Raw genomic sequence first — 23,787 nt, 5'->3', positions numbered from 1 at the left:
TCACCGCCTAGAATCAAATAGTCACTACTATTTTGTAGATAGAAGGGGAGATTTTTGAAAAGATTTTCGCGAGCAGAGAAATTTTGCGAACCTGAATGTGCATAGACATTACATATAGTGACTGAGTCGTTGATCTTGACTGTTATGATTCGACTATCTAAACTTCTTTGCACGTTGCAGAAGGGGATGTGAGGCTTAAGCGCTATTGCTGTTCCTCGTTTGTTTTCATCTACATTTGTCACCACATTGAATCCAGATATACTAAAATTAATATTTTCGACTTCTTGGAGCAAAATTATGTCGAACTCCATTAAACGTGCGAAGGTGGACAAGGCTGCTATTTTATTAGTACTAGATATTGAGTTGGTATTAATACTACCAATGTTGTAGCTGATTGGTAGATTATTCATATGGTAATGGATGAGGCATAAGGTACTGAATATAGTTTAGTAAGGAGAGGGTAATATGTAGAAGAGGAAATACTTCTTAAACATCATCTCCCTCATTCCGTGACTGGGACGACTTATTCGATACTTTGTTAGTGATATCTGTAGATACATGAGGCGGAGAGCATGTCCGTTGTTTCTTTGGACGCCCCCTTCCTCGTTTTACTTTTTGAGGTGGTACACTCTCACACGACGACTCATTGCTTTCACTCTCGGAAATCTCCATTGTGGTGGGATGGGAATGAAGGATAGAAAGAGGAATTTTGAAAGTGCTTACACTTACTGCGTCGGTTTCACTTTGGACTTTGTTGCGCTGAGAACCCTCTACTCTCAGCAGGTCCCGAGTGTCGTTGCATTCGTTGATTCCGTTGTCCACTAGAGCAGCCTCATCTCCATGAGCACGATGTATAGATTCATCAATGAGTGCCGTCGACGTTATTGTGGAAATTGACATCGTTGTCTCTTTAGATGGTTCTAGGGGACAATTGGTTTGGGATGACGAAGTTGTTCCAGATGACGTGGTAGCAGTTGAACGAGAGGAGGATGCTTCCAAGCGATCATCCGCTTTCGGCTGAGTAACTCGCGCTCGTTCGTTGAGTTTGTTTAGATTGGTACCCACAAACTTCGGCAGAAGATCGTTGCCGAGGTTGGTTCCATTAAGCGCTCCCGCGTAGGTCGAGGTTTTGTTTTGTATTGTCTTCAGTCGATTGTTAAGATCAGTCTTTTGTCCGAGAAGCTTTTTGTTCTCGACACAAGTGATGCCTGGGTGCTGAAGATTTTGGCAATGTTTGCAAGTCTGTGGCTGGTTGCGATACGTAATCAATGATTGTTCCCCTTGGATAGAAACGAACGACTTAATGTGTCTTCGTAAAATCATCTTCGCTACCCGCACTCCCGTCGATACTCCTTTGTAGGCGAAGTTATCGCCCCATACCAATTCTTTGATGAGAAGAACATCCCCGTACTGCTTGAGATACTCTGCGATTTCCTCATTCCGAATATTCTCGGACAAATCATGGATTTTGACCTCTACTCCTCCGTCGTCCATCAAGAGTCGAACTTTGATTTTGTTTTTATTCACCTCCAACTCGTGTTTTTCGTTGTGTTGCTCAACAGCATCCTGAGCGGTCTTCAGATCGCAGCACTTTACATGAGCACAGTTTTGGGCATGGTTCATCTGTAGTCTGAAAACCTGGTCAATGGATAGACCGATTGTCTCGTGTACAAACTTGTGTATCTCCTCGAACGATGGGCGCTTGGGGAAGTTGGACAAATCCACTTTGAAGGTGTTCTCACGGGAGCGCACAGGTGTCATTTTTGCTATGATAACTCAAATAGCAAGAGCTGTCGTTAGTTGTCCTAACGCGAGGCAGGTCTATCTTCACACCGAAGTGTGGAACAAAAGCAATTCGAATACAATCGATACGCAGTGTAATCCGTAAACACGTCTGGTCGTGGCAAGAGCTTCGACCTAACTGAACAGAATGAAAAGAAGAGGACCAAGATGAGAGCCTTGTGGGACTCCCGAAGTGACTTTTAATGGAACAACGAAGAAGCACTTCTCTGGCAAGCTCGGATTGGTGGCCTGTTTATCACGTTCGTCGCCCCGTCACCCAGGTATGGGTGACACTTTCCTCGTTCAAATTGAGTAGGATTTTTCGAGGTAATTTGATAGAATAGGTACCTAAATATAACTATAGGATTTGTAGAAAAATAAAAAAATCAAAACCATATTATTATAATGTTTATACTACATTTTTTTATTAATTTAAAGTATGGATGGTTTGTACTGCAATTTTTTGCGAAACTCATATAATATGACTTTGGCATATGTTTTTGTTGTCATTTCATCTTCAAATTAAGAAGAATATTGCTAGATCATGTAAAAGTTGTCTACAACCTAAGTTTGATCTTCATTTAATAATTTATCCGCAAGTTGGGCCCCGCAAGAAACTTGGAAACAATTTCGTTGCGACAAATGTGGTGATAAACATAGGGAGGATTCTTGCACACAAACAGTGGGAAAATGTATCCACTGTGGCGAGAATCATCACCCTCTACAGGAGTGCCCAAGATACACACAGCACTCCGATAAAGTGAAGCATTCTATCGCTGGACGCTCCAAGCGGACTTATGCTGAAATGCTAAAGACCGCATCAGCCACTCAAGATGAAAACCAATTTTCGGTTTTGTCATCTCAAGAATCGGACTCTGATTCTACTGGTAATAGTACTGAAAAAATGAACCCGAATGCTCCTTCTCAGCCAGTTCCTGGTCGCAATAAGGATTTTACGTCATTACCCAGAGAAGAGAGAAATAAAAACAGGAAGTGGGTTATATCTATGGTATAACCGCAAGGGTGACGTAGGACTATCGTTGATTTAGAGATCATTTGTTTGAAGTTGAATCTAAATCCATCCTGAATGAATGAATAAATAAATATTTGGGTGACTTCAAAAACGAGAGTGTTCAAAAACGAGAGTGTTGAGACTCAAGGTTTTATGCATCCAATATTGAATACAAAAAACCTTGTTCTAAAGAATAATCTTCAGAAGCTTTCCTGCTAACTGCACTTGATTGACAAATCACAAAACCAAATGTATGTGGTCGCAGTATTATATGGATAGAAAACATTAAAATAAACTCGCTTGAATGTAATTTTCAATTCCAAGAGGAACTGGCAGATTATTTTTCAGCAACGATCATTTCTTTCCAGGTTTCCTCTCGATAACCAGCAAACGAAAAGAGTTGCGCGCGTGTATGTGTGTGTGTGGCGGCTGCTTCTATGTCTTCCCGAGGAACCGTATTTCGATGCTGATACTCTCTTGGTCACGAGAGTATCAGCATCGGCTTTTCTGCGCTCCCTCACAGTTAAAACAAACTGATTGCATTTCAGGTCAGGTCAGGCCAGGTAATGAATCCCTCGATCCCTCGCCGTTCAGCTCGTTCAGTAACGATGTTGTCTTGTCGATGTCCTCAGGCGTCGTGCACAAATTACGTAACGCTAAAAATCCGAATTTTGAACCACCTCTCCCCCCCCCCTTTCGTAACGCAATTTCCTATCTCTAATAAACAGAAAGTAACGCAACATCTACCCCCTCCCCCCTTATCGTGTTACGTAATTTGTGCACGGGGCCTCACGAAAAATGAATCGGTTTCACCACCAGAATATCATTTTAGTATGCTTTTCGTGCGTGATTGAATCGAGAGAAGGTGTGGTTTACGATGGCAATTTGGAAGGCAAACTAGAGGAGAATGAACTCTCTGAGTATGAAAATTTCGGCGACTGAGCAATAATCGATTGAAAATTATATAATTTTCACGATACGAAACATTTTCCGTTTTTCATGTTATGCATCCAATATTGGATACGAAAATATCCTACTGATGGGAAAGAATAATCTTCAGAAGCTTTCCAGCTAATTACACTTGATTGAAAAATTACGAAATCAAATGTATTTGGTCGCTGTGTTCGCCATATAATTAGAAAACATTAAAATAAACTGGATGTATTCTTCAATTCCCAGGGAACTGGCAGATTATTTTTCAGCAACGATTAGATCTTTCCGGAATTTTCTCGATGCTGTATGGCATCCAAACTAAAATTCTCGTTTCAGTTTGGCCTGCAAAAAACTTTTCTAAACTCTAATCCATCAAATTTGGAGCCCTGAAAAGGGTCGATGATTATATGCTAAGCTAATATAGCACCCTCTCCTTGGATTCGATGGGCCAGCTGAATGTCCTTGGGCATGATGTGACGCGTTTTGCGTGGATAGCACACAAATTTGTATCTTCGAATAAGCCTCCTGCAGCGTCATAACCGCGGAACTTTGGAAGCGCAAGTCGGTTTTGAAGTCCTGAGCAATTCCACGATCCAAAAGCTGCAAAGGTAGCTTGCGGATCAGCAATTCGGTCGACTTCCGATAGCGATGAATTTCACGCAAAGTTCCCGGTCGATAGCGATGTGGCTTCTTCACCTATCCTGCGGCTGGTGCGCTTATCCGAGCTGCTTTCGTGTGCCTTACCACTGAAAGACTAACTATCTATCTGCTTGGTCCCAAACAAACGAGTCGTCACGGTGCGAGAGTAGAGTAAGAAATGAACGAAAGCAAAGGAAGCGTCATTTTATAAACCATAAAAGTATAGAATCTAAACCCCACCCTTATTATATTCGTTGCTTACCCTGAGAGAGAAACGAATAACATCGAAGTAAGTATACAGTAATGTATTTGAATCCGGACACTTTGCGTTACATTTAATACCATACCGCAGCCACAACATTTTCTGCATGTTGAATTAATGCGATTGAATAGTAACTATCAAGAAACTATCAGTAACTATATTAGCAACTATTAATCGCATAAATTCAACATGAAAAAAAATGTTATGGCTGTGGTATGATATTGAATGTAATGCAAAGTGTCCGGATTCAAAAGCATTACTGTAAAAAAGAGTTAACTCGACTGAAATTTTTTCGGTTCGGCCTGCAAAAACGAAATTAAGAGCCCGCGCCGACTGCAGACTGACTTGTCGACCGATAGTTCGGTCGGCTTCTTAATCAGTACGGAGAAAAAAAGTCTGTAGTGTACAGCATAATGCATAGACGTAAGTATGAGCTTCCCCATCTCACATTCCAATAAGATTAATGAGTTTCCAAGTGGGCGCGCTACATACGGATACGAATGATTTCAATAACCTGTTTTCGAAGCTATCATTAAGCTATTGAAACAATTTTTCGACTCAATAAATAGCAATCATATAACTCTTGGACATTTTATCTTTTGTATGAAATGATTATCATACTGTTCCGTTGATCCGAAGCAGAATGAATCACGCTTAAAGAAGGAATGGATTTTTTCTTGGAATTTAGTCAGCAGAAATAATGCCCTTTCCCAACAATTAAAAACGACAAACGGTAAACAGTTTCATCAAAGTGATTTCTTCGATATGGGGATATATTCACTACATCATGTCATATATTTCATATTTTTCATTATGAAATCCATATCCATGGCACCTATCGGTATCGAATTATCATCGACACCACGATTTTCGCTAAATGCTCCTTTCAGTTCGGCCTGTAAAAAACTTTTCTGAACTCTAATCCATCAAATTTGGAGCCCTGAAAAGGGCTGTTGATTATATGCTAAGCTAATATAGCACGCTCTCCTCGGATACGATGGGCCAGCTGGATGTCCTTGGGCATGATGTGACGCGTTTTGCATGGATAGCACACAAATTGGTATCTTCTAAAAAGCCTCCTGCAGCGTCATAACCGCGGAACTTTGGAAGCGCAAGTCGGTTTTGAAGTCCTGAGCAATTCCACGAACCAAATGCTGCAAAGGTAGCTTGCGGATCAGCAATTCGGTCGACTTCTGATAGCGACGAATTTCATGCGTTCCCGGTCGATAGCGATGTGGCTTCTTCACGCTTCCTGCGGCTGATGCGCTTATCCGAGCTGCTTTCGTGGTGCCTTACCACCGAAAGACTAACGAGCTGTCTGCTTAGTCCCGATGAAACGAGTCCTCACGGTGCGAGAGTAGAGTAAGAAATGAACGAAAGCAAGGGAAGTGTCATTTTATAAAACATAAAAGAATCGAATGTAAACCCCACCCTCTTTATTGTATAAGCTTACTGTATACTCACGAATATAATAAGGGTGGGATTTAGATTCTATACTTTCATGGTTTATAAAATGACGCTTCCTTTGCTTTCGTTCATTTCTTACTCTACTCTCGCACCGTGAGGACTCGAGCTCGTTAGTCTTTCGCAGACAGCTCGTTAGTCATTCGGTGGTAAGGCACACGAAGTCAGCTCGGATAAGCGCACCAGTAGCAGGATAGGTGGAGAAGCCACATCGCTATCGACCGGGAACTTCGCATGAAATTCGTCGCTATCAGATATCGACCGAATTGCTGATCCGCAAGCTACCTTTGCAGCATTTGGTTCGTGGAATTGCTCAGGACTTCAAAACCGACTTGCGCTTCCAAAGTTCCGCGGTTATGACGCTGCAGGAGGCTTATTCGAAGATACCAATTTGTGTGCTATCCATGCAAAACGCGTCACATCATGCCCAAGGACATCCAGCTGGCCCATCGTATCCGAGGAGAGCGTGCTATATTAGCTTAGCATATAATCAACGGCCCTTTTCAGGGCTCCAAATTTGATGGATTAGAGTACAGAAAAGTTTTTTACAGGCCGATCTGAAAGGAGCATTTAGCGAAAATCGTGGTTTCGATAATAATTCGTTACCGATAGGTGCCATGGATATGGATTTCCTTATGAAGAATATGAAATACATGACATGATGTAGTGAATATATCCGAAGAAATCACTTTGGTGAAACTGCATTATAAAATTATTTGTGTACGAATGCCGCAATTGATAGTCGACTCTAATTTGCGCTGGGTAATTTCCTCGGAGGACTCGATTCCTCCTTTGAGCATTAATAATCTCTTTCTGGCAAAACGATGTGGTATGAATCTTCTTCTTCTTCTTATATGGCACTAACGTTCCTAGAGGAACTCCGCCGTCTCAACGTAATATTACTTGCGTCATTTTCATTAGTACTTAGTTGAGATTTCTATGCCAAATAACACGCCTTGAATGCATTCTGAGTGGCAAGCTCTAGAATACGCCTGACCACAGTGCAAGTCAGAGGAAATTTCTTTGAAGAAAAATTTCCCCGACCAGAACGGGAATCGAACCCGAACCCCCGGCATGTTAGGTTTGACGCTAGCCACTCGGCCACGGGAGCACAAATGTGGTATGAATCACATTATTTGAATGATAGAATGAAGAAGTTTTCTGCCAATTTCCTTCAACCTCCAAACGTATCTTTCTCCCGTTTGTCGTTTTCGCGTTCGCTAATCCTCTCTCACAACACCCATTTCTAGTTTGAGAAATTGTTGAGTAAACATTGTTTGCCAGTGCGCGTAGAGCGGGAATTCCTAAAGATTCATTGCACCTCTAATAAATTGCCGAAAGACGTGGTCTTACGTTGATCGCACTTGATTGAAAAAATCCAAAACGAAATGTATTTGGTCGAAGCATTATATGAGTAGAAAGCAAATAATCGCTCGAAAATGACTTGATTTTCGCGATGTGAAACATTTTCCGTTTTTCATGTTATGCATCCAATATTGGATACGAAAATTTCCACTGATGGGGAAAAAAATATTCAGAAGCTTTCCTGTTAATTGCGATTGATTGAAAAATAACAAAACCAAATGTATTTGGTTGCAGTGTTATATGGATAGAAAACATTAAAATAAACTATTTCGCATGAATGTATTTTTCAATTCCCAGGGGAACTGGCAGATTATTTTTCAGCAACGATGATAGCAACGAGAATTCCGCGCGTGTATGTGTGTGTGTGTGTGGCGGCTGCTCCGATGTTTCAAGCGGAACCGTGGCATCACTCTCCTCCTGATGGATTCCCTTTTGGCCTTAGGTGCACAAACAGGCTCTTGGTGACACCGTTCATCAGCGCATTCATGATAAACGAAATTTGCTTCACAACAACAGCGACAACATGCTCCAATCGCTGTTCAATCATAACTGAGTGGGTTTACGAGTGGCGCTCGCTTATATACCGATTTTTGATTTCAATAGCCTGTTTTGAAAGCAATTTTAAGACTATTGAAACAAGTTTTTGGATGAAAAAGTAACAAGTATATGACGCGTAGACATTTTATCTTTCAAATGAAGTGTTTATCATACCATTTCGTTCAGTTGTTTAAGAGCTATTAACGCTCAAAATCTCGGTCTCCAGCGTAACGCTTTCGTTCTCGAAACTTTGGTTTTACACCCCGGTATAGAAATGAAAGACGTAGTCGTACGTCAAAACGCTGCTCCTCGATCTTCTCGTTGAAAATTCGCGTCTAATCGAGGATTGATAGCTTTTTCGGACATTGTGGACTTCATACTAACCACGTTCAATACTGAAGACCCCCTCAGAAGTCTTATATCTGCCTTGCTTCCATCTTTAAAGTCTTATCTTAAGCAATTGACTACTTCATGGCCCCTCCTTGCATCAATCATATCTTTGGATGGATAATTCAAAGTCTACAATGCAACTGCCGTAGTCTAGTGCCTAAACTAGACTCGTTTAAATGTTTACTTAAAATTTATGATTGTGATATATTCGCCCTTTCAGAGACATGGCTTTCTTCTGACACAGAACTCAACTTCCACAATTTTAACATTATTCGCCTGGATAGGGATGATTCCAATGGAGGAGTACTTCTATGGATCAAATTTTTTCGTGAATTTCACAACAAAATACATAGCTATCTACCACAAATTGATAGTCTAGGTCTCTTTTTGTCATTGAGGCAGAAATTTTGCAAAATGGCGTTTTAAAAACCGCTCTGCTGATTCGTCCATAATATCTGGTTTCACTTGCCAACGTAGTTAGTGGGCATCTGGTAAACAAAAAAAGAGGAGATAATCAATTTCTTTAAAAACGAAATGTTCGTCTTTAGTCGGTGGAGTGTCCGCCTTACCCGACTTGATTAGCATTTTATTTTCATCAATATTTCTGGAGTGAAAATGATAAAAATTCACCGCTGATTCGATAAACTGGAAGATGATGGTAAAACACTTATGTAGCGAATAATACCCCAAAAAATAACTCAATAACAATGAGAACCTTATTTTTCTGCAAACGGAGATTTACATCGAGCTGCTCTCTGTAGTTATTTTTGTTTATTGTTTATTTAACAGAAAGCCAGCTACACAGTAAGTGTCAAAGGCATTGACACACTGTATTGCAGGTTTGTATATCATTCAAATTTAAAATAAAAATGTAAATTAATAATAATACAGGGGTGTCCGTCTTTCCCAACTTTTCCCTATTAAGTCCGCAAACTCCCAAATCGACGAAGCGGGATTAGTACGATATCAAGTCAAGTTCTTACAGGAAAAACACCTCTACATAACCGATTCTGGGAACTTTCTACCAGAATACTGGCGAAATGCGAAGTCACGAACACACCTGTGATTGAAAAATTTTAAAAAATTCTTCATCTAAATATACGATCTCGGTTTTTGAGACTTTATCACCACTATGTTTCGTCAGATATTTGTCTTCGACCGTTTACTCCAGACCGTGCTCACTTCACCATCGGCAGTTCCTCAATTGAATTCGATCTGTCGATAAAACAAGCAACTCTTGGGATTTCAGATCAGCTTCGACCAACTTTCATTCCCCGTATTTTTAGCCGAAAGTACCAAAAAGTCAATTGCATGAAAAGATACTTCAATGATGGGTCTCACCTCAATGGATTCACTGGCTTCGGTATTTTCAATGAGAATTCGAGCACATTCCGTAAACTGTAGGAACCTTGTTCCATTTATGTTGCTGAGCTGGCAGCAATCGACTTCGCATTGGGGATGATCCCCAACAAGCCGGCAGACCATTACTTCATTCTCTCGGATAGTATCAGTTCGCTTGAGGCTCTCCAGTCGATGAAAACTAGTAGGCACCCATCTTATTTCCTCACAAAAGTGAGGTAGCAGATGAGTGCACTGATCGAAAGATCCTATTAGATAACCTTTGTTTGGGTCCCCTTTCATTGTTCAATCCTAGCAAAGAGAAGGCGGACACTCTCGCAAAGGTGGGTGCCCAGTAAGGCGAATATAGACAGATTTCATACGATGATTTTTGCCAATTACTGCGTCGAGGGAACCTTGAGTTGGCAAACCGATTGGGACACTGGAAGTCTTGGGCGGTCGTTATATTCAATTATTCCAAAGGTTTCATCGAGAGCGTGGTTCAAAGGTTTGGACATAAATTGTGACTTCATTCGTAGAGTGATTCGTGAGTAGACTTATGTCCAACTACTACTCGCTAGATGTGCATCTCCACAGAATAAATCATGTTCAAAGCAATGTCTGTCGGTGTGGAAACGGCTACGATGACATCGATTACGCAGTTTGGCAATGTACGGATAATTACGCAGCCAGAGAGTACCTTTTCAATGCCCTTGAGGCCAAAGGAAGACCTTTCAGAGACGTGTTGGGAACTCGCGACATCTGCTATATCCAGTCGATCTATGTGTGAAACGGTCTAGTATGAAAATGTAATGCCTTTGTGTTTTTCTTTTTCGTTATTTGTTTATTTTGTTTGTTTTGTTTATTCATACTTGTAGAGCAAGGGTTCACCATTATAAAAATTCTACAATCGGATTCAACGTTGTTCATACCACATCCTTATAACCGTTACGAACTCAATCCAAACTAAATTGAAATACATTTAAAAAAGAAGAGAAACTACACAATACATGCAAACACCATCCCCTATACTGTCGCTCATCCCATTCAAGTCGATTCCCTCAATTTAGCCAATTCATACATTCATACATTCTACACAATCTGTTTGCGGCATACAAATAGGGTTTCACACCGGGTGTTTTGAAAAATATCAATATTTAAAATGTTTAGCTATCATATGCATTGTATCAACTTGTCACGTGGAGCGGGGTAAGTTGAAACGCGGCACTATCATAAGTTTAATGTGCGGTTTCGCTTTTCGAACCACCTACAACCGAATGGCATATGGAGGTTTTAGGGTGCCATACAAATGAAAAACAAATTTCTGCATAATTCGAAAACTAATCAAGCAAATGGAGCCAAATTTATCATGCGAATGTTTTAGGGGACACGAAACGTTTCCATGGTGAATAGACACTCCTCCCCTCTTTCTGAGGGGGGGCTGCCATACAAATGAAACACAAATTTCTGCATTACACGAGAATTATTCAAGCAAATGGAACCGAATTTTGCATGTGAAGTTTTTAGGCTGCAATAAATGTTTTTACGGTGGTTGAACACTCCACCTTCCTCTCTAAGGGGGAGCTGCCATACAAATGAAAGGCAAACTTCTGCATAATTCAAAAACTAATTAAGCAAATAGAGCCAAATTTGTCATGCGAATGTTTTAGGGGACACGAAACGTTTCCATGGTGAATAAACACTCAACCCCTCTCTCTGAGGGGAGGCTGCCGTTCGAATGAAACTCAAATTTCTGCATTACTCGAGAATCATTCAAGCAAATGGAACCGAATTTTTCACGTGAAGGTTTTAGGGTGCAATAAATATTTTTACGGTGGTTAGACACTCCACCCTTCTCTCTAAGGGGGAGTTGCCATACAAATGAAAGTAAAATTTCTGCATAATTCGAAAACTAATCAAGCAAATAGAACCAAATTCGTCATGCGAATGTTTTAGGGGACACGAAACGTTTCCATGGTGAATAGACACTCTTCCCCTCTCTCTGAGGGGGGCTGCCATACAAATGAAATTCAAATTTATGCATTACTCGAGAATTAATCAAGTGAATGGAACCAAATTTTGCATGTGGAAGTTTTAGGGTGTAATAAATGATTCTATGGTGGTTAGATACTCGTCCCTCCTCTCTTAGGTGGGGCTGCCATACAAATGAAACAGAAATTTCTGCATTACTCGAGAATTAATCAAGCAAATGAAACCAAATTTGGCATGTGAAGGTTTTAAGGTGGTTAGACACTCCACCCCCCTCTCTAAGGGGGAGCTGCCATACAAAATTCAACGGGGTCGATTAGAAGATCAATCATTGAACAGTTCTGCGATTGGACCCATGATTATTCTCATAGTAAGAAAACGTGAATGTTTGAAGGCATTGATAACAAAAAACAAATTTTGGGCGGAACGAAGTTTTCCGGGTCAGCCGGGTCAATAGGGTTTTAGTACACGCAAGATGTCGGGGAGTAGTCTGATACACACAAAATGGACACTACATACTAGAATTATTCGAAACAATATCATCAATAATACTATTTTAGACGCTTTGAAGTCAGAGTAGAGTCACTCAAAACGATCACTAATGAGATTTATGGGATCAAATAATAAAAAATGAATTATTCGAAACAATATCATAAATAATACTATTTTAGACGCTTTGAAGTCAGAGTAGAGTCACTCAAAACGATCACTAATGAGTTTTATGGGATCAAATAATATTCAAATATTACGTAAAGTACTCAGAAAGGGAGGAGGGGGTGCCTAGTGGACACTTGTTTAAGAACAAATCCAACTAAATCTAAACATTTTTATGCAAATGACTATTCGTTGCATGTCACGTAGGGAAGAGGAAGTCTAAAATAGTAAACACATTACGTTATGTAATATTTGAACGACCCCTAATTGCAAAATTAACAAATTTTACTTATATCATGCCTGTGTATTCATAAATTATGTAGAACCTACTGAGGAACGTAATATGAATGATTCAATTTTTTAATTTATCATCATTCATTTACAGCAATCACCGACAAATAACGTTCGACATCTACAGCAATGTTTGAAAAATAGTCGATTTCAACTGGTTTCAACTTATCCCAGGGTTGAAAAAAACATGGGGTGTGTTTGAATGTTCAGAGCTATACTAAAAAAGATTTTTCAGTTTAGTTTCCTAAACCTCTATACCTGATTATCCTTATTTGATTACCTGACGTGCGATTCTGGCGATATTTTTGAAAAAAATCAGTGATTTTGGACCGATTAAGTCAGTGCGCTTAAATGTTTGTTTTGATTTCACAGAACAAGGAAAAGTAAACAAAGACGTGGATTGCGTTAAGGCATTCCAATATTCTGGTAATAGCCGTCATAAGGTGAGTTGAAAGATAATGTTAACTTTATAAATTTTTATCACGTCAATCCGCCATTCCTGGTGAAAGTTATGGTTTGCGTTTTAACTTACCCCGAATTTCAACTTGCTCCGGTGTACCTTATCTTAAATAAAGTGACATAACATCGTAAGTTGAAGAAACTACGGAATTAACATCCCAACGGCTGCCGTTGTAAATGTTTTACTCTAGAAAATCTAGATAATCTGAAGACCCATCGAACACACTGGTTTAATGATACCCTTAGTCTGTCAAACGTTGCGGCTGAGGCGTTCAAAATCAATTCTGATTCATAGGAAAAATGAGGTAATAGAAGAGATTTGAATAGCAAAAGCTTGGTGGACACAGGAAGCATTTCTGCTGTAAGTCGAAGATGTCATATAGATCCTACCACATTGTGCATTTATTTGAGAGTCCCACTCGAGGTTTGATTGGAAAATAACACCAAGATTTGCTGCTTTTTGTATATATTCTATTTTTATAGTTAACTCCGGTAAACTTGTACGAATCTGTCGTCTGGAAATGAACATGGCTTTAGTTTTCGATTAATTTATTGGAAGCCTATCACTCAGAGACCATCGTGAAACATTATTGAGATCATAGTTAATACGACGTCCTATGTCTTCTAAATCACGTTTGAGCAAATGTACAGTTGCACATCATAGGAGAAAATTTCAAGACAGATGGAAAATCGTTAATAAATAATGAAAATAAAAGTTATTAGTTTCTTTGTCTTGTCCCCTCATCTCACCGACGCTCACCCTCGATATCCAGTCGAACACCAGATACCATCCCTGGTCCTAATGCACAACAACACAGTGCGTGTGGCAACCCTCGGTTGAGACAACTTTACCCAATTTCCATATCCCAAACCTGACCAGTTCCACAAAATTGTTGGCCCCTTAACCTCGAGTAAACCACGAGTAATCGGTCGAATCCTTCTAACCATAGATTTAAGATTAATCCTTTGCGGCCGTATTGAATTTGGGCATGGGTGTCGTACTGGTCGGAATTATTTCTCCAGTGATACATGCAAGATTATGAAAAATATATGACATGAGCTTTTTCTTTTGTGAACTATATATATATATATATATATATATATATATATGTATCAACTTAACAATATATTTTAATGTGATGTTTCTTCATAAAAATACATGGTTTCTTGCTGTGGTGGCTGATAGCAGACAAACGACCACAAAGAGTTAAATAATGTAAACAAAACTGAATGAGCGGCTCCGCAAAGCTCCTGCAATAGAGCCTTACAAATAAACGATTTGGATAAAAAATGAATTAGTCTAACGGTTCACTCCCCCCAGGTCAATATTTACAAAACTTGCTGTTGAAAATTATTCTTCGCTGCCAAGAGAAAGAGACGCATACTTTCTACAGAAGATGACGGTTTATCGTGAAACAGAGTTAATGGCAAGTCACGATGCTCTACTCCCTTGGAAGCCTACACCCACTTATCAGTTAGAATCAATTCTTAATCGTGATCCAGACTATGGAAACGTGATTGACGTGTTGTCACGTGCGGCGGAAAAGAAACATTATACTCTCACCGGTACGACAACACATTTGTACGTGAGCCCGATGCCCCTACGATTCGAACAGCTGGAGGTGGTCAGTTTTGAACAGCTATACTTTGAGAAAGCGTATGGAAACGTTAGTAGAACAATCCTCCTCTCGGTTATTGCATATTTTTTCTAATTCTCGTACACGCTTAGATTGAAATGTTGAAATTACGCGATCTCTTTAACAAAAAGTTCGATATACTGAAAACGTTGAAGGATAATGAAATGGATGTTGTTTTGAAACGTAACAACCGGCTGCGTGTTATACATCAGGAGATTGAAACGATGTCAAAATTATTGGAAACCGAAAATTCCAAGGCGGAATTGATAATCGATCCACAATTCCAACCCGATGAGGTCCCCGATATTATAGTGAACACGAAAGACAGTGAAATTTCAGTCGCTCCATATTTAACTCCCAGTATGAAGGAAGCATTGGCACAGGAAAAAGCGGAACGAGACCGAAAACAGCGCGAACTCATGGCGGATGACTTCAAAGAACGTGCCCTCATGACAATGATGGACGGAGTGTTGGAACACCGCTGGGAAGATGAAATAAAAAAGACTCCACCCACCCCACATTGTTTGGTATGGCAGAAAAATAGGCTTTAAAAAGGATTATTATTAATATTGCGTTTTTTTTTTTTAGGAAACTGGAAAAGATCCACAATACTACAATGAAACGGATATCCGTGAGGTGAAGGCATTCGAAGAACAGCTCGATTTCCTATACAACGAACGAATGCGATACAAGAAACTTCTGGAGGAAGAAAAATTTCAAATCATACAAAGCCTAGACGAGCAGATCAGCATGTTCAACACTAAAGTGGGCGAATACCTACTGGAGAAGATTCACATAGAAAGTGCCATAAGAGAAGAAGAAATGCGAATCCTGAGGAACACTCATTATAATTACCGGAGGTTGTTATACGACCGAAAAGCCGATTTTCTGAGGGAAACAATCGAAAAATCCAACAGGCATATTAATGAATTGACAGAAATTATGTGTGAACTTCAGGATAAAGTCAACGACTATAAGAACACATACGAAACTGTGAAGACTAAAGATCGCATGTTGGATAAGCAATTTAAAATTAACTTTTCGGATACAGCACAATCGGCGATTATTGATCAGGCTTACAAGATTTTCAAGTAACATAATCATTCTAACTGTAATGCGTAGCATTTTAACTGTGAATCATGTTACAATTTCCTAGGAAGCGTCCAAAAGCGCAGTTGCGAGCGGTGGTCACTTTGTCCGTGTATCAGGACATGGCTAAACGAATCATGGCGAAGAAAATCTCCCAGCAGAGTAATATTCTCTTGCCGCAGGAATGCGTGGACTATCTTTTGACATGTGATAGTTTGGACCAACCATCAAACTGTCCCGCTGGAATGGACAACAATATGTGGCAAACGTTGTGTAAAATGAGACGTATCAAAATCGAGAGTGAATTTAGAGTATTTATGTGACATTCATATTGATTATCAAACAATATTTTTTTAATTTTCACTTTATTTCAGCTGAAATATTGTGAAATACAACTGGCAGATTCAGAAGCAGCTCTTAATGCTTTCCAGAAAGAGATTTCTTCCCAGAAAAATGCTTTATTAGCACTTGAAACTAAACTGCAAGATCTTCTCCATAATAAGGTAAGTGGTAAAGAATATTTCTCTTATAATAAATAATGCAAAAGTTTAATTTTTCAACTGATTTATGTAATTCAAGAATTTCTTCGGGCATGATTTGACTTCAGTTTCGACCTTTCTATTACACAGTAAAAGCTCTCTAGAGCGACAAAACTCCACAGACTTGTACACAGATCCCTCCAAACCCGCAAAGAATTTCCTTTCTTAAGTGTGACATTTATCTATAGCGACCTTTCTCTATAACTACACATTATGGCACCTATTTTCTCATACATTGTCGGACAAAACTATGAGACCACTGTTCAAGAAAGAAAAGAAAGTGAAAAAACTTTGAGAAAAATTAATCCAATCTAGTGCAAAAATTAAGACCGGTTTTAAAAGTCATGATAGAAAAAATAAAAACAATTCGTACCATGAAAAGCTTCACAAATAGTACTTGGTCGTGTAACCTTTGTTACGGATCATTTCATGCACCCGGTTCAGCATGGATTCCATCAGTTTCTGTTTACCAAGTTTACCAACAAGCTTGGATCCTATCCCACAGCCCCTGGAAGGTCCCGATGCTGACGCCAAAGGAAACCGGAATGGACCGGTCCAGAGAAGGAAAAGCAGTGGCGAAATATACTGTGGTCGGATGAGACGAAAGTAAACCTCATCGGCTGGGACGGAAAAAACTTGGGTCCATCGCCCAATAGGCTGCGCTTACATGCCACAGTATATCACAAAGACATTCAAGCATGGAGGAGGGAACATTATGGTGTAGGGGTGCTTCTTCTGGCCTGGGGTTGGCTCCCTGTACTGGGTGGATAAGAAAGTGGTTCCAGGATAAAGCCGACGCCAAGTTAACGTCATGAAATGGCCAACGCAGTCCACGGATCAGGACCCGGAGAAGTCGAAGATGAAGCAGCATGTGGCTTCTTCTGCTTATTTGAATAAACAGAAGAAAAGGTTTGTAGTGGTTTTAGTGGTATTTTCTGTACATTTAGGAACAGAATGTTGTTCCGGAGTCTACCTCGATATCTCATCTAACCCGCTAAAAGGATCTGGTTCATATAGGAAACGGTTTTTTTTTTCAGAGCTTCCATTTGATGTATCAAAAGAGAAAAAAATTACAGATTTTGAACAATGAAAATACTTAATTCAAATGCAATTACTACACACAATTATAGTTCTATGTCAAGATCCCGTCCGTGCCCCTAGGCTCAGACCCATCAACTTTTTCTAATATTTCTCCACTTTTCCAATTTTTCTCGCCTCATAAACTTTCCTTGGTTGAAAATGAACGCAACAAAACAGACAGTTTAAACCAAACGACCCGTTCGCGAGGGGCTACCATATACAATTTTACACTTACACTTGTGCTAAATTTTTCATAATACACGATCGGTCAATGATATGAAATTTCACGAAGCAACCCACATTAAAGTTGTAAATTTATTTTTTTTTGCTGGAACTAATCGTATCACCAATACAAAAATGCCCCTGACTTGCATATATTTGCAATGTCGATCTCCCCCAGGCAGCTTGGCGGTTCCCTAACAGAGACATCAAAAACAAGCTGCCTGGGGGGAATCGGCATTGCAAATACATGAAAGTAGGGAAAGTAGATTTCGTTCCTATCGAAATGTATTCCCTAACAGAGACATCAAAGCCAAGCTGCCTGGGGGAGATCGACATTGCAAATATATGCAAGTCAGGGGCATTTTTGTATTGGTGATACGATTAATTCTAGCAAAAAAAATTAAATTTACAACTTTAATGTTTGTTGCTTCGTGAAATCTCATATCATTAACCGATCGTGTATTATGAAAAATTTAGCACAAGTGTAAGTGTAAAATTGTATATGGTAGCCCCTCGCGAACGGGTCGTTTGGTTTAAACTGTCTGTTTTGTTGCGTTCATTTTCAACCAAGGAAAATTTATGAGGCGAGAAAAATTGGAAAAATGGAGAAATATTAGAAAAAGTTGATGGGTCTGAGCCTAGGGGCACGGACGCGATCTTGACATAGGACTAAAATTGTGTGTAGTAATTGCATTTGAATTAAGTATTTTCATTGTTCAAAATCTGTAATTTTTTTTTCTCTTTTGATACATCAAATGGAAGCTCTGAAAAAAAACGTTTCCTATATGAACCAGATACTTTTAACGGGTTAGATGAGATATCGTGGTAGACTGCGGAACAACATTCTGTTCACAAATGTAAAGAAAATACCACTAAATCCACTACAAACCTTTTCTTATGTTTATTCAATTAAGCAGAAGAAGACAAAGAGTCATCATGTATTATTTTTAAACCCAAGTCAAAATAGTCAAGATCTATCTAAATATAAAGCTAAGTCAAATAAATCAATGACCAAAGAAGTATATTATAGATTGAAATAGCATTTTCTCTTTCGTTGCACGGTGCCCGGAACATTGTTTGTAATAACTTTATAACCTGGTGATGTATATTGAGTATCCTGTGGCCATGAGCTGCTCCAAAATCAACGGAATCCTACGTCAACTATGCGGTCGTGTCTCGGGCACAACCCTCCTGTGATTTTTTTGCAGTCGTGGAGGGCATTAAAAACTGAAGTTTTGGATCATTCCAAGTACTCTGCGATTTCGCGTTGGCTACTGCCTGCCTTGAACATTTTCCGGATGACCATCCGCTGTGTTTTCGTGCAATTATCCGCACGACCTATTTTTCGTTGACTGTAACTAGAATTCGAGAATTGAAACCTTACATACTTCTTGTTTACACGATAATTACTTACCAGAATTTCATTTTTTGCTTGAGCAGTTGTCTTAATGTTTTGCCCGACACTGTATGCAGCAAGTAACTTGAAATATGTTTTTCAATTGAGTTTGTTAGCCTCCTATGTTGAAACATTTTTTTCTTTACCCGAGCAAAAGTTTATAACTGCCAGGTTTTCGTTATGATAATAGAACTATAAATTACAAAGTTATCCTCAACAATAGGAGGTTATTACGATCGCACATAATCATCGACACCGAAAACTGTGGTACCACCAACCGGCAAATTTATCTCCGGGGTGGAATTCATCAAACGAAAATAAACTGAAAATAAACTTAAATTTTCGGAGGAATTATGTAATTAAATTTAAAACTTGTTTTGTAAAACATGTTCAATAATCATCTGAAAGTTCTTTACATCAATGGCTCTCAACTCAACGAATCGCTGATCAAATTGCATAAAAAATTATATGTTTCTGAATAGCATTTTCGTTTACATTTATAAGCATTGTATAGAAAAATTTTTTCAACACTTCAAAACGATGTTGATAGACGCCAAACATATTGATTCACAACCAAAAAATACTTTACGAATTGAATCAAACAGTTCCAATAACTATTGAAACAAGTGAAAAAAACAATTTTACAAAAAAATCACCGCAGATTTTTTTTCTTATCCAGAAAACCTAAATCAATCAAACCTAAAAATAAATTTTACAAAAAAAATCACCGCAGATGGTTTTTCTTATCCAGACAACCTAAATTTGATTTGGGGGTGCTATAACAAACCTATGCAAAGACAGAGCCGACGCAACGCTCGTAACATTTCTCATCAGTAGATGTAGATAGCAAGATATCAGAGAATATAAAACTATTTTATTTTTTTCATCCCATTTGTTCATTTATTTAGGCTTAATGTAATATTATATTATCAGGCACGTAGCGTAACCGGCACGGCACGTTTCATGCAAGACAAATATTATTGCGTGTGTCTCAAATGTGTATGCGTATATATAGCGGAACGGCTCCGGGCATAGACAGCTCGTTTCAGACAAATGCATGAAGGAATTCTCGAAAAGAATATTTTGCCGGTGCCGGGCACGAACTACACGGGCGAGTAGCACCATACATGCATATCAAACATCGAAGTTCTTGGTATGGATGCGTTCGTCGCTCTTCGGTACGAAACGGATTCAATCCCCAGTAGCTACGCTTGGCTCAATTTCGTCAACGCGAATTTACTCTTCCGCTCCGAAAACAAATTTCTCCGCTCCGTCTGCGCTGCCGGTCCGTACAGAGAAGTTGCTATGCCTGATAATATGGATACATCATGTATTTGTCTGCCCGTGTCTGTACGTGCCGTTTACGCTACGTGCTGGATAATATAAAACGGCCTTTATTAGCATTTTAACTGTAACAGAGCCAGGTTTTTAATCGTGAACATATGTTTATGGTTCTATAAATTGTAAATTACACAGTAGTAGCCATTCAGGCGTAAATATATTCTTTCTGTTCCTCCATTATTCAGCAGACCGGACAGCGCAGACAGCTGATATGACATAACAATTATTTATAGCACAACAGCCCGAAGTTTCTCTTGTTGCAAGAAGAGCTTGCATATGGATAGAGAGTGGCCAGGATTTCGACACTGAATCGATCTCCATCGCGTAGTTATTCTATAACAAAACAAAGATGGTCAATTGAGGGCCCTGAGTTTGAACTTAAGATCGATCGCTTAATAAGCGAACGATGTCCATCATCTTTAGCGCTCCCAGAAGTGTTTCCGGGACAATTCCAGTTCCAGAGAGAACGACTGTAACAATTCTCGGAACCTCTCTCAGCTCCCACAATCCTTTGAGTTCCACGGCCGATGGTCGGTAATTACAAATTTTGAGACCGTGGGTCTCCTCCAGATTCAGGTTCAGTGGAATAGCGACATCGATGATGGTGAAGTGTCGGTCGCTCTTGTTATACGTCATAATATTCGGACGCTTGTGGTGGAACGAGAGGTCGGTCAGAACAGTGCGATCCCAGAACAGCTTCAAACGGTCATTTTCAAGGACAGGTGTAGGCAGATACCGGTAGTTTGGTACGTTGTCTTCCAATATACCACATGAACAATGAGTGACACTTTGTTGTGGCGCTCGGTGTAGGCTGCGTTGGCCAAAACGGAACAGCCTCTCATAATGTTCTCTATGTTTTCACTTGGTTGATGGCACATCCAGCGAATGTCATCAACGTCTTGATGCCAAACGTATCGCCTGCAGATTCGTGTCGGCATTATCCTCGGAGTCAAGACAAGGTGTGTGTTGCCAGGTCACACCCGATCTAAAAATGTCGTCATGTGATCTTCGAGGAGGCGTGAGATAGGAACATTTGAGACCGACGAACAGGCTCCTACCCTAGTGTTGGTCCCCATCTGAGAACCCAATTGAGGACTATTTTTTTTCTTTTTTTATTTTGTTGACTATGAAAAGAAACTTACTTATCATTCACGTTTCAATGCAAGATATTTGAACACACGACCTCTTATAACTGATATTCTTTTTTTCAGTACGACGACTCTACCAATCGAGATGTGCAAATCATTATCAAACGTGGTTTAATTGAAGTAAGCATGTCCGGAAAAACTAGTGACTTCCTCAACTGTATTCTAATACATCGCACAGACGTTGACGACATAAATGTCGTAATAAAGCGAGCGGGCGAGAAAAAGCTTAAGTCAATGATAAATGCGGCTATATTTAGGCGTAAAATTATTGCCCAGGAATGGGAACACAAAACGTTAAAGCTTGAAATAAGGGACCTGAAGGACCACGTAAAAATGATTGAAAAATGTAAAATTACTAAGGAAGTACAAGATTGGTTGAAGAACAAAGAAATGGGAATAGTCGCCGATTTGGGACAATTGGCACTTGAAAAAGAGATTGAAAACACGATTTACGCACAGGAAAAAATGTTACTTGAAGTGTATGTTTGAAATTAGTGTCCGTGGATAATATAGTAGACACGAGGTAATCAATATTTTCATTTCAGTAAGAAAACTGTCGAAGAGCTAGAGGACACTATAAACATCAAGAGGAAAGAAAATAAATTATTGGACAAACAAACTCAGGAACTGAACATCGATGTCACAGAGCAACATCTGCTGAAAGATTCAGAATTAGAGGAAAATGAACAGCGAGCAGCTCAAACTAGAATGGCGGCGATTGTTGATCGCGCACGTTTCGTTCGTCTGGTACAAACTCATCATTCGCAAATATTGGAACTCGGGACAATTCTAGAATTGCAACGTTTGAAAACATATCCAACACTAACAGCACCTTCAACAATGTCAGAAACCATTGGCAGACATTTGAAGTAATGATTGATGCCTAATTAACTACTATATCATATTCCAACACATTTCTTATCAACCAAGATGAAATTAACTGGTCTTTCATTAAGGATGTGTGAACTTTTTTCTCAATAAAACACAGGTTTTTCGATATATTGAGTTCAAATTTATTCCGGTTGTAGTTCATCGATCCGTATGCGAATGCAATGGTATTTTATGAAGCACACGTGGGCTTGCATCTGACCAATAACGTATATTTTGCTTGTTGACAAGGCCATTTAGCCAATCCAACCAATCGAATCGGAAATTCTCTAAGATTTGTTTGATGTTTTTTACATTACAATTTCGTAATCCATAAAGCTTTAAATGAATGAAAACTGGACGCATTACCATTTTCCCATACATTTGTTCTGCCGGTTTGTGTACTTACCTTCCGTACCATCAAAAACGAGCAACTCAAACATCCGTTTCTGCCCATTTTACACATATTTGGTATAAATAAGCCATCCCCGATTCGAAACCACACCACCTCTCGTTTGGCGGTCATCGGAGCCACATCGTAGCCGACGAGCGACGAGCGACGAGACAGGTGAAGGAGAAGTATGGAGTAGAGTTTTTTTTCCATAAGGGTCCTTCTCAGGGCTAGAGGTGAATGAACTGAAGTAGTTTAAAACAAACTATGGAATGAAATGAAACCACAGACGCGACCGAGCTAACCAGCACAACACAATGAGAGGACATCATTCATGCCTTGAGATGATTTCACACACACAGCTTCCTCCTGGATGGAGGAACACCGCGAACATCTCGAAGAAACGAGCATCAAGGATGAAGCCACGATCAAAATGGTGAATACCCCACGAGAGTAGCTGTGACGGAGTGCGCGTCAGGTTGGAGGGCACTGCCTAATCGGCGCTCCGTTGGGAAGAGAAATCCTGCGAGGGTGACTGTGACGGGGCGCGCGTCAAGTTGGAGGGCGCTTCCTAATCGGTTCACGTCTCGACAGGTGAGAAACCCCGCGAGGGTGGCTGTGACGGGTTGCGCGTCAAGTTGGAGGGCAATTCCTAATCGGTTCACGTCTCGACGGGTAAATTCAAAATGCCTGCGAAGAGGACATCAGCGCAGTGGAATTAATAACGAATAGAAAGAAAAAAAAAATATTGAGAAAAAGGGAAGGACAACGCTAGTTAGCGTTGAAAACTCGAGAAGTGAGCACATGCCGCCCCCTGAAGTAGTCGCCTAGATGTGGTCCCAGGGGGAATAAGGCAACGAGTAGAGGGCTTGGTTTTTGTGGGTGCGATCCCCACTCGACGTCTGGGTTAACCCTTCCCAGGTAAGGCTGGTAGAGCGTTCCTCACCTCTTTAAAAAAAAAA

At 39.9% G+C, this 23,787-nt stretch overlaps 1 protein-coding gene across 4 annotated transcripts in view; it reads left to right on the top strand.

Moving 5' to 3' along the window:
* LOC129763179 (cilia- and flagella-associated protein 43) overlaps positions 1-22,549 on the top strand; it is a 90,117-nt gene extending 67,568 nt beyond the window's left edge. For all 4 annotated transcript variants that reach the window (XM_055762001.1, XM_055762000.1, XM_055762004.1 and 1 more), the window contains 7 exons: positions 14,437-14,782; positions 14,845-15,279; positions 15,341-15,843; positions 15,909-16,152; positions 16,216-16,344; positions 21,631-22,046; positions 22,113-22,549. In XM_055762001.1, coding sequence (XP_055617976.1) covers positions 14,437-14,782; positions 14,845-15,279; positions 15,341-15,843; positions 15,909-16,152; positions 16,216-16,344; positions 21,631-22,046; positions 22,113-22,440 — 2,401 coding nt within the window. In that variant the 3' untranslated portion in view covers positions 22,441-22,549. The remainder of the gene's footprint in view (positions 1-14,436; positions 14,783-14,844; positions 15,280-15,340; positions 15,844-15,908; positions 16,153-16,215; positions 16,345-21,630; positions 22,047-22,112) is intronic.
* The last annotated feature ends 1,238 nt before the right edge of the window (positions 22,550-23,787 follow it).

This window comes from Toxorhynchites rutilus, chromosome 1 (genome assembly GCF_029784135.1).
Source record: "Toxorhynchites rutilus septentrionalis strain SRP chromosome 1, ASM2978413v1, whole genome shotgun sequence".
Taxonomy (NCBI): Eukaryota; Metazoa; Arthropoda; class Insecta; order Diptera; family Culicidae; genus Toxorhynchites; species Toxorhynchites rutilus.
The sequence above is the reverse complement of the archived record's forward strand: the minus strand, read 5'-3'. Positions and strand labels throughout refer to the sequence as shown.